At 38.8% G+C, this 12,586-nt stretch overlaps 1 protein-coding gene across 2 annotated transcripts in view; it reads right to left on the reverse strand.

The window, feature by feature from the left end:
* The window catches only part of LOC105228043 (metabotropic glutamate receptor 2), a 213,686-nt gene that overhangs the window by 30,658 nt on the left and 170,442 nt on the right, over positions 1–12,586 (reverse strand). Inside the window, exon 2 of one of the 2 annotated variants that reach the window (XM_049450832.1) lies at positions 5,433–7,859. The exons of the other annotated variant lie outside the window; for it this stretch is intronic. Within the exon in view, the coding sequence (XP_049306789.1) occupies positions 5,433–7,248 (1,816 nt within the window). The 5' untranslated portion in view covers positions 7,249–7,859. The remainder of the gene's footprint in view (positions 1–5,432; positions 7,860–12,586) is intronic. 2 annotated transcript variants of the gene reach the window in all.

A 12,586-nucleotide genomic window follows, 5' to 3' on the forward strand; every position in this document is an offset into this window, starting at 1 on the left:
CGTGCCAGTTTTCATTATATGCAGCTCTCCTTTACTCATTCCTCCCTCTGCTGCGAGTCATTGTTGAAATTCATTAGAAATATGTACATGCTGCTGGCCATGTGGCGCTATATTTTATAAGGCATGTCTGTTGTGGGCTTTGAAGTGGAGCTGGGTCGAAATACGAATTTTATTAAATTTTTGAAATTTAATGAATAAATGGTTATAAATGTATGCGCCCCTCGGCTTTTAAGTGTGAAAAGGTGTTGTCAGTTTTATCGATTTGATTTATTTGAAATTTTAATTCCAGCGTTTTTAAAATTGTTTTTTCCAACTTATCATTATTCATATTCTACGAACTTTCCACACCCGTAAGAGGACTATTACTATATTTTTAAAGTTCAGAATAGCATTGGTATTAATTTTGTGTAATTTTCAACATACCTGATTCAAATATTGGACAGAGAATATAGATATATTATATACATAAAGGATCTTTTCGGAGGCATAGTAACGGGTTTTTCAATAAGAGCGCTAAATTTTTTTTTTTTAATAAAACAACGGTTTGACATATCAATGAAATTCTTCTTTGCGAAGGTATATTGGATACCATTATGTATGATGTATCTTTTACATGGCCACCAAGCTTGCAGAAACATATTTTTACTTTAATATTATTAACATTACGGTAATTTTTTTGTCTCACTGGCAATGGAATATTTTGTACTGTGGCTGTGGATTCAAATTTTTCCACTAAACGCTCAATTATTAATAATTTCGACTCGTTGTTGGATCGCATATCTTTCCCTGTTGAAATGGCAAACCTTACTGCAAGGAAATGTCAAAAGAGCAGGAAAAAATATGGCGTCGTTTGCTATCCCTATCGTCCCTATTGAAAAACAAGTTATAGTATAGTATGGAAAGAGGATTTTTTTAAAGACCCCCTGTATATTTACATGAAACTTATGTTGAGCATATATTTATATCGAAGTCTGGCACCGAAACAAGTTACACAAATCCCTTAAAAATAATTCAAAAGCCAACTAATTCCAACCTTTTATGTACATCAACACTCATTGTATGGTTTGGTTTGGCACTCGAATATTTGCTTGCTGTATACTCTTTTAAAACTGAATATAAAACCATCAGTTACTCAATTCGCAAGGCTAAAAGCCTCGTTTTCAATGCCATACATTAAAATCAAACGTCGCAGTACTGCATGGTTCCAGTAGCACAATAGCCGAGTAATGTCAGGAAATGAGTCTATCCATTAGGCGTGTAGGTCATGTGATTGGACTCCATTAGAGCAGGCTTCCTGCGTGATAAACCAGCGATTTAAGAAAATTAGATGGTCTTTAGCTGTTGAAATTGTGACAAATCTGTTTAAACATAAAAATCCATAGAAATTGCAAAGGAAGGAAGCTCAAATATTGCTTATTGCCATATTTTCTTCAATGTGACTTCTACAATTCGAAAAAAGTACCCTATATATAAACTTACAAATAATTGAAACTGCACACATTGCTAGCAGCATTCGCTTTAATAATTATTTAATGTGTGAATATATGTGAGAAAGCAATTCGATTTAATTGCAATTAACGCTCAAGCGCACTCGAATGCATATTAAAATAATATATAGCAAAGGTATGCATATTGTGCATAATTACTTCCAGCCACTTTCAATAGTACTTTGTATAGTATATCTGATTTCTAACATTGAAAATGCCAGCAAACATCAAGTGAAATTTCATCAATAAGGCAAACGGAAGACAGTCTAGGCTTTTACTACACACACACAGACAAAACAAATTTCTATTAATTGCATGTTGCAGAGATTGCATAAATTAATTGAAACAACAACAATGTGTTTGAAGATATTTAAATGAGAAGATTTGGCATTCAGCAAATTTGGCGACGAAAAGGACACATAAAAATGCATACGTCAGGAATCAGCAGAAATGAAAACAACAGAAAATTGCCTCGTTGTCGCTGGAGAATTCGTGCCATCCACGAGTACACAGCCGAGTGTGTGTTGTGCTTTTATTTCAGCTACTTTTTCGCCAGCTAATTCGTTTTTTATCTAGATTGCCTCTTTCGTGTTATCTTGATTTGATTTGCCTTTTTTATTTGTCTAGCATTGCTGCGCAGAGATTTCGCACAAGTCATTAAGCGAACTTAATTTCACATTAAACGGAAATGGGGGCAGCCGGAGCAGAGAAGTGCGCATAAACTAGGCAACATGAAGAGCAGCGATAAAATAGAAAAGGTGCGCAAAATGAATAAATGAATAGAAAACTTGCTGTGCTTGTGTGTTCATGAAAAGCACAAATAAGTGTAAAAAACTGAAAAAAAAAAAAATAAAATAAAAATAAAAACACTCAGCATAAAAAGCAAGCAGCAGCAAAGTCAACAGCTAATGGGAAAACTTGGTAAGTCAATTGAAAAGTAAATATATAAATAAATAAAAACCACAACGCACTTATTGAACAAAGTTCGCGCTGCGGTCCCAACCACTAACCCGCCCAACAACAAGCCACATGCCACAGGTCATATTAACTGAAATTAGTTGCAACAAAGCAGAAGAAACAAAAACGAGCCCTCGCTAAGCCAGTCTGTGTTGTATTCCCAGTTGCCAATAAAAAGGAAATTAACTATACATAGCCACGCCACAAGGTTCGCAAACATGTGCAGTGTGTGGCGCGCTTAGCCGCAGCCCAATTGTAAACGCAAAAGCTCGTTACACCCACACACCAACACACACACCAATACACATGCACTAGAAATTCCAGAAATTGGTGATGCGTGTGGCTAAAAGCAGGGCACGTCGTCGGGGACAACACTAGGCGGATAGAGGCACAGCAGCGGAAAGATGCCGCAATGAATAATGTGTTTGCCATTTTATCTGCGCACATTCAGGCGGCCAGTGACGGCTCTGTTTGACGCAAGACCGCAAAGCATTCGGGAGTTGCTTGATGTTTTGTTGTTTGTGTGTGTGTGCGCAAATTTACTTGCCGGTAGGAAATTTAAAAATTAAAAAAATTAGTTTTAATTGGCTTCATTTTTTTAGTGAGAAAAGCGTAAGTGAACGAGAGAAAGACGAAATATCTCCTGTCATCAAACAAACTGTCATAGCACTCGCGACTATCGCTTTTGGTAGTCATCACTGCGAAGTCGTGGATAATTTCGTCTATCTTGGAACCAGCTTAAAACCAACAACAACGTCAACCTCGAAATCCAACGCAGCATAGCTCTTGCCAAATGGTGCTACTGCGGACTGAGTAGGTAATTGAGAAATAAAGTCCTCTCTCGACGAACAAATCCCTAAATCCAAAAAGTCCTACTATATAATGTAGAGGGCGGTGACAACATGTGATGGCGTTACAAGTTTGGGAAAGAAAGGTCCTGCGGCAAATTTATGGTCTTGGCTACGCTGCCTAGGTCATGTCGCTCGAATTGGTGAAACCCCTCCAGCTCTGAGAGTATTCGACGCAGTACTCACCGGGGGAAGCAGAGAAAGAGAAAGATTTTTACTTCGTTGGAAAAATCAGATGCGGAAGAACCTGGCTACACTTGGAATCTCCAATTGGCACCAAACAACACAAAAAGAGAACACAGATTCTGGCTCTTTCGGTAAACTAATCAAATTCGAAACCTTTTCTGTGAGACTAAGTTTCAGCTTTTATTGAGAATATTGGCTCTCGGCTTAAAATTTAATTCACGACGAATACGCAACTAATTTCCTGCTGGGTTCTTGCTTGCATAAGCGATCAAATATGATTACAAGTAATCCCCACTGAATGCTTATTACATAAATACTCTAGAGTGTGCGCTCATGCTCGTGTAAATATCGAAAATGAAATTTATGCCCAATAAACACACACATGCAGGCTCACACACGTATGCTGAGCACATATTTATAAGCGTCGAAAAAGCTTTTAATAACACACGCCCACGCACATATATTGCATGTCTGCGATGTAGACCAGCAGCCAAGTGCCAAGTGGTCTATGTGCCAATACCATGTTTCAAAAGTGCCAATAATGGCAATTTTTCGCATCACAGCAGCTTTGGCAGGACAACTAAGGCGACGGCTGGATCCATTGCACACACACACACACACATCGACAAATTGTCACCCAACTCACGTGTGATAGCGTTGAAAGCCAGTCTTAGGTGGTGTATGATGACTGACTGAGCTGGCTTGTCGCCATGCGTTACTTGGGCCAATAATGAAATTAGCCAAATCACAACAAATGCCAACGGATACATAAATTCACTGCCAATTGCTGGTATTTTCTGCGTGTGTGCGCTTTGATTTGCACAATGAAGTCTGTGTTGGCTGGTTCGGTGAGTTGTTTAGCATATTAAAATGAGCCATAAGGCATTTATGCATACATATTGACATAAACATAAGCATAAACCCATATTATTTACAAAAATATTCGGCGCGCCTTTCTTGTAAATATATCTATCATCAAATAAGTGCATGAGGGGCGAGTATTCTATTTCGAAGTCAATAGAAGCATGAAAGTGAGTGTAAATTGTATATGTAAGCCATGCGCAGTCAAGCAAGCTGCTGCGTCCATGCTGTGGCCCATCACTGCAGGTTTGACACTGTCGTTGGAGTCTACAATATCGAAGCTTATATTGCTGTTCACACCATTCAAATTAGATTGTTGTTATCGCATTTCATGCATGAATGTTTCAGGGCCGCACCTCGTGTCTTGCTAATCTCCATAATATCACTACAAGAACAAGGTTTTGGTTGTGAAAGTTGTGAAGGAGCAGAGCAAAATATGATGCAGCGTTTCACAAGAAATGATATATGAGCTGCTCTCTAGGGAATACAGTGCATGCTGCTAATATTGGTTATGTGGAGTAAGGTCTAAGTCATCTCCCTGTGGTGTTTTTAATAACCCTCATGATACAAATAGGCAATCGGAAGGGTGCAAAGTGACCTTGCGGTGCAAGATTTAGTGAAATTCTGAGAAAATGTGGTCGCAGGATAGGTAACATCTTATGGAAAGGCAATTCCAAACAAAAAATTTAATTTCCGAAGAGTTAAGTTACGCTTTCGATGAAAAGCCTGCTCGATATTGGTATGCTGAGAAGTTTTTCAAAGATCCATTAATATACAGCTCAAAAATGAGCAAAATATAGTTCCAAATTAAATCCAGCTGGTTTCATCCCTCCGTTATTTTTATATTGCTTGTCTTCTAACTAGTCCTGACATTAGAAAACAAGCCAAGAGATAATGCTGTTAATCCAAAAAAATCTGAAATTTCCAATATGAATCTTTTTTGGTTAAATTTACTATTGTAAGGCCTCAACAAAGCTTTGAAACAAAGCTCAGCAGACAGACCAAAATTCTGTTAGTTTTCAAACACATTTTGAGCGTCAACATACCCAAAAGAAACCTTATCTACAAGGTGGTGAAATATGCCACAACTTACCCTTAATGAAATCCACCGCCATCTCTAAACCGTATGAGTCCTTGTCACAGTCGTCCAGTATGTGCGCGCCGAGCGTAATGTTCGGCAGCAGACTCGCCTCGTTGATGCGATCGATGGTGTAGAGCATAGCTTCTAGCGCCTGAATGCCGCCTTGTGGCATTATTGGGCCGCACATAACGGTGTCCTCACGTGAGTGCACCATCATTAGGCCGCCGAGTATGACGTCTCCCTCGACGATAGCCTCGCGCTTCACGGGCCAGTGTCGTTGCGGTTGTATTGCCAACATGCGCTGCACATGTTGGTCGTAATTGAAATCCTCCGAATCGGGTAGCGAACGAAATACCTTGCCACCACCAACGTTGCGGCCGTTGTACGGCAACTGAGCAAGCGTTGGCAATGCAGTGTAGCGACCGCGATGGCGTCCCGAACGTGGCGCCGCGTGCAGCTCCGCATCTGCTGCATAGCTGTGCCACTTATTGTGGTCTGTGAAGACGGACTCGTGCTTGTATGTGGCTGGTGTGGGCAGCAGCGGTAGCCTTACATGAGAGGCGGCTTTGCGCTGTTTAATTGTTGCCTCGGTTGCCAGGTGGTAAGGCTGCTGTGTAAGTTTGTGTTGTGTTAGTTTTGTGTGCAGCGCGCTTTGACGGGAAGTATGTTGGCTGACTGATGTTAGTTGTTGTAGTATAGCTGGTTTTGAAGTAGCTAGATAGGTGTAATTTCCGAGAAGCGTACTTTCAGGCAACAATCCTGGTATACTCATTTCATCACTCAATTCCCACGTTTGCGTAAGCCTTCGTTGTTCTTCGCTGCCTACAACAGCAGTGTGCCACAATACGCTGTCTTCATTATTGGCGTCGTCGTTCTGATAATGCCAATCTCCGTGCGTCTCAGCAAACGGCAAAGAAGGTAATTCCAACTCATCACCTGCCCTGTTGTTTGCTTGCACATTAGTATCCAATTGTTTGGACACACCTGACCCTGCACCGTGCTTGTGCTTCGACTGGCTCTCATGCCGATGGTGCTTGTGCTGCCAGTGCCGTCCATCACTTGCAGTTTGCACATTGTTTCTCGCATATTTCATGCGTTTGTGATGCTTCGCTTTGTGTTTGTATTTCCAATGTTGCAGCCTCACATGCCTGGCATTATTGCCATGCCGCTTGTGTTTGTGCTGCTGCTGATGAGCCTGCGCACCTCCTGTTGGCGGCTTTGGCTCCCCGCGACTGAGCGGCAAGTCCTCTTCTGTCTCTTGTGGTTGCCGCAAATGATGCCCTGCTCTGTGTTGTTTATGCTGATGTGCGTTGGCAACCGGCAGCGTTGATGAGCTGTGCGCTACTTTTCCAATTAACAACGGTCTATTCGGCTGCTCCAAAGCCCCACTTTCGCTGTGTCTATTCATATTTGCTTGCTTAATTTGCTCTTCAGCAATTTTGCTACTCATAACAGTCAATGGCTGCTTCAGTTGCCCGTTGAAGTTTTCCGTTTTCCTAGCTTTTATTTGCTGCCAACGCAGTTCGGACTCGGCTTCTGTGGCCACGTCCACCACTGCCCCCCATTGTTCACTAATATCACCGACGACTTGTTCGTTGGTCGCGCTTTCATCATTTTCACTTGCATAGCTCATTAACTGGGCAAGATCTTCGCCAGCTGCTGCTGCTGTCTTACCAATGTCCAGCTCACCGTCAGCGTTCAAGTGCGCTATTGTGGCGACAGCCAGCGGGGAGTGCCGACAACTGCCGGGCAGCAAGGCAACGACAACAACAAAGAGGTAAACTAAAACTCGTCGCAGCATTGGTTCGCATTTTGGTGTCATTTTCATTGTCAGCGCTTGCAGTGATTTTGTTTGTCTTTGTTTTGTGGCCGAATTGAGTTGCCTACTTTTAGGCTTTCGGCACGTAAACCAAAGTTAATTGAAATATGCTAACGGTATGCTTTTATTGGTACGTTCAACTCAATTGGATTTGGTATTGCGTATGTGCGGCGCGTTCAATTTCCTCGCACATAATTATCTCGTACTGGACTTGTAGTTGTTGTTGCTAGTTATGTATTGTGTTTATGTTAATGGATATGTGTGTGTGTTTGGCGCTCTGAAATTACGCCTTCTTCGCTTAATTGTGTGCGCTTTGTCAGTTCGCATTTATTAGGGCTTTAATTAAGTTAGTTTAGTTGGAAGTAGTTCGTATTGTATTTTTTTTAATTATTTTCTGCTTTAATTTTCACTTGCTGCCTTGCAGCTTCACTGAAGCCTTTCAAGCTTTTCATGAGAAGAATGCGCTGCAGCTAGCTATTTTGTATATATTTTGTTGTTTTAATGCATTTTCACTTATTATACTTCGCAAGTTGGAGTAATTTCTTATGGCACATTCTTTTTTTCTTCTTAGTCATGTTTGTTCTAGTTGTATTTTATATTTTTGTTTAGGTGGTGTTTATCTTTTGTGGTGGAAGGTTTAAAATTTTTAGAATTTTTGTCATATATGAGAGTTTTGAGAAACAATTGGTAGTTATTTCCGAAAAATAGGCTTACTTAATTCCACTACAATTTAATAACCTCGTTGAGCTTTATTTCAGAGAAATCGTTTCAAGACTTCCAAAAATAATATAAAATTACTTCAAAACTTTAAGCACTCTAATGTTATTGAAATTTTTTCTGACACCCGTCGTATGTTCCAATTTTCCATGCTTAGAGACAACAAGCAAACACACAAAAACAATTCGCTTTCTCGAGCGAGTATCACATAGAATGATAACACAAATTGCTTTGATAGCTTAACAAGCACATAAATTTGTATGAGTTGAACCCTCAACTAGACCTATCTGTGTTATGCCCGAATAAATAATGCATAATTTATATGTCTACAAACAATTTGTCAACTCAAATTATTTTATCCCGTAAAAAATGATCAGTCCCACTGCCAAAATGCGTTCTTTCAAGTAAAAAAAAAAGAATGTAATAAGCGTAAATGAGATATGACGATAATAATAATAGCATTGGAGGGAAATTTGTGTCAAAATGAGCGCAATTTGCTGGAGCATAATAAGAAATGAAACACTTTGTCACTGGCGCAAATGAGTATTTTCTTTAGTTGACTAAAAGCTAAGCAACACCATATGAACGCACACCGTCCAAAGGCACGGGAAGAAATCTAAAGTAAAACCATATTATTTTAATGTATGAAACTAGAACTAAGCGGCTGAGAGTCAAAGATGTTTTCTTGTTTACTCTGTGAAAATGGAAATCAACAATCCAGAAAAATCAATCTGCCAGCTGCAATCGAACTAGCAGATTTATGCTACAGGTTTTTACATACGAATTTTTATCATAGCATCAATAGCAATATTTCAGATTGAGTGAACATTAGGCTTTAGTTTAAAAAAAGTTTGTTTAATTAAAAGTATGGTAACTTGAAACAAGAATAATGAATATGAAATTTAACAATTTCATAAGTAATAAACATTTCCATGCGCTTCAACCTACTCAGCCATTTACCGATGGCAGACTGACTTTACTGTCTCATCAGCGCACGATCTTACGCCCTTCGTTTGTTTATGTTATGTTTCAGTTAGTGACCGACGTTCCAATTTTCCACACTTACCGTCCGTATAAAAAGAAATTTCTTAAAAGTTATGTTCTTCATTTAAAATATTTTAAGAATGTCAAAGGCTTAACATTTTTCTGTTTTTGATTCAGACTATTTATTTCATTAATTTTCAGCCTTAGAAGCCACATATAAAAATATATAAAAACTGACTAAGCAAACTGTGCGTTTGAAGTTGCTCCGAATACAAAAAAAAGCATAAAAAAATGAGTACGTCATTTCGACGTGTATTATCTGACTAGAGCTAGCAACAAAAACTATGTTCTATATATACATTTGAGCGAGTGATGATTTCTTATGAATATCCAATACTTAACGATACGTGAAATTTCTCGCACTAATCCGGCAAAACGCCTACGATAATAAACAAGTTTTTGCGACCGCGGTCGCAATCAGAAAGCGCAATGTATGCGGGCAGGCGCTTAAGCCGTTGAAGAGCCTTTGAAAGACATAATATGCTAAGATCAAGTAAATGATTGATATGCTGTCATAAAGTTCGGAGCGGGCGCGCCAACAGGCATATAACCTAATAATAACGCGTAAAGATTATTATGCCACCCACACAGAAGCGCAGAAGCGTCGTGAAAGCGAAAGTGATGCGAGAGTAAGAGCAATAATTCAAAAAAAAAAAAAAAAAGAAAATATAAAAATAAAATAAGGCGCAAAGCCTATGTTGAGTTCGGTTGTACAGTTATTTATTTAATGACCCATCATGCGATTGAGTTAAAAAGATAAACGCACATAATCTGCGTAATTGCAAAAGTCCAAGTGGCGGCCAAAAGGGTGTGGCGGCGTGCTGGAGGAAGCGCTCAGTGTTAAGAAGTTCTTTTCTGGCTTGCTGCTGCTTGCTGCTGCGTGAATTAATGTACCGTTAATGTGGCGTTGATTAGTTTCGCTATCGCGATGCGTATAAAACAAAGGCGAAGTGGAAAGGGAAGCCGTGAGATGAAAACAGAAACTGATTGAAAAGAGGAGGGAGAAGTAGCGGCACGAAAGGAGAAGAGAAACTATGTAAAACACCCCGCTTACATTCACGCCATTGGCGTCTAATTTAACTTTACCGTTAGATAAATATTACAACACAAAAAGATTGTGGCGCCTGGAGTGGCAGAAAGTTTGGCGAGATTAATTTGCGCTTGTTGAAAAAAAGCGCTTGCAAACCACAAAATTAGTGAAGCTGCAGCTGCGTTAGCACTTGAAGTCACTCATTACTATGGTGTAGAGAGCAGTCTTGTTTTTTCAAGGCAATAGCATCACTTGGCGTTCTCGGCATATTTCGAAAATTTCTTAAATATTCTACACATTTATATTAAGTGGAATTTTACCGCAATCGTTTTAAAAAATATTATAGAAATTTTTATTATATTTTAATTTTTTTTGTTTTTGTTTGTAAACATATTATTCATACACTTGCAACATGTTGCTACAGAGTATAATAGTTTTGTTCATCTAACGGTTGTACGTGTAACCTAAAATGAGACAGATATAGGGCTATATACTTATATAAATGACCAGGATGACGAGAAAAGTTGAAATTCGAATGAATTCCCGTCCATCTGTCCGTCCGTCCTTGAAAGCTGTAACTTGAGTAAAAACTGAGATATCTTTATGAAATTTGTTTGGTAGGTTCCTTATTACAAAAAAAAATACGAGTTCGTTACGAGGGCGTAATGGGACCACTGCCACGCCAACAAAACGCCGTTAACCGACAACCTATAAGGTGACATAACTAAGCATTAAATTAAGACATCAAACTGTAAATTGATACAGGTAATCGCAATGGCAAGGAGCACCTGTGGGAAAAAAAAATTTAGGAATTATGAAGTGGGCGTGGTGACGCCCTCTAATAAGTTTATTGTACATATCTCCTAAGCCACTTAAGTTACAACAACGAAATTCGCCCAGCCCAAATATTACAAGAACTCTTACCGATAATGTGAAATTGACTGAAATTGAATGAAAACCCCGTGCCCTCCCCATATAACTGTGTTGTTAAAAACTACAAAAAGTGTGATGAATTAATAACTAAATATGCCAGAGACTTTAATTTTACCTATGAGATGGTATGTAAAGACTTTATGGAAGCCGGTGTGAAAATTTTACCGACTTTGCTCAATGTGATGGGTGATTGTATGTGAGGTACTTTCGTTTTTCTAACAAACCTTCTACATATTTGTTAGGCCGTGTACGAGTTATATATGTATATATAAAATTGCTTAGATTCCGATGCTCTGGTTGACGTTTTACAACTTAAGGTATTTCCCTGGCCTTAATTCTTGCAAGTTGTAAGAGTATCAACTGTTCGGTTACACCCAAATTTAGACCTTTCTTACTAGTTATTATGTATAATTAATAATCAAGGTAGTTATACAAACTAATTGAAACTAAATGGTATCTAACGCCTATAAATTATTTGCGATTAATAGAGTCGATTAGATTGTTTACCGATCAATGTCAACGAAATTAATTAGATTGTATTCGGTATTTGAATTTGAGAACTAAATTCCGGTGGCCATTATCTAATCTTTGAGTTTAGGTATGCTTGCTTGATACACGTGACAAACTAAGAGACCAACTGAGGGTTAACTCGTAACCCGAGAGTAGCGAGCAGTCGAATTACCTTTGAGTTGTATGCTCTAGCACACTTTTGGAAAAATCCAACGATAAGTAAATTGAGTGACGTATGCGATATAGAAATTTGAAACTGCAAACAGTGTTCATAATCCAACTAAATATTTCCTAATGAAATATGAGTCGCTTTATGTCAATAACATGCTTTTACTTTTAACATGTAAACTGTCGCACAAGTGCAAAGTGAAACAGTGTGTTGCAAACAATTTCCAAGTAGTTTTGTAAGTTCAGCGGCTGTTCAAGCCAAATAACAATAGCATGAGCTAAGCAGAAATAGGAAGAAAATATTGTATGAGATCTACGTGAATGTATATGTATGTACTCACACATACCCTTCTGCCTCCTGTCCTCAAAATCCCAGTGGATCGATAAAGCTAATGCAAATGCGAAGCAGAAACTCAAGATATATTCTCTTACAAATTTTGTAAATACCAAAGTGTGCTAACATATGGCATATATGTTATGTACATACACATGTATGTGTATATGCGCGCATCTATTCACAACTGTCGAGCAAATAGTGACAGTTTGCGCCTCGAACTAGTCACAAGTTGCCAAGTGCAAAATGTGAAATGTGAAATCTCTTCGAAAGCAAATTGACGTTGCATTTTAGCAAACATAAAAATCGAAAAAGTTTGAGGCAAACGGAAGCGGCAAAGACAATGTGGTCTGAGGCATTATAAAGAAATTTAATTTACTTAAATGCATGCAAGACTGTCAGGAACTCAGCGAACTCTTTGAAGATGTTTGCATATTGTGGAGAAAAAGGCACCAGAAGAGCAACGTACGTGACTCTAGCAAAGTTTGGCTAGTAAAGCTGCAACTTAGAGCTAGTTTGAATATTAAGAAAAAATGCATTTAAATAAATTTTATGAAAGAGAGGAGCACATAGCACTCTAGCTAGGGTGTGCATACATCTAATCGAAAAAA

This window comes from Bactrocera dorsalis, chromosome 3 (assembly GCF_023373825.1).
Source record: "Bactrocera dorsalis isolate Fly_Bdor chromosome 3, ASM2337382v1, whole genome shotgun sequence".
In the NCBI taxonomy this organism is placed as follows: Eukaryota; Metazoa; Arthropoda; class Insecta; order Diptera; family Tephritidae; genus Bactrocera; species Bactrocera dorsalis.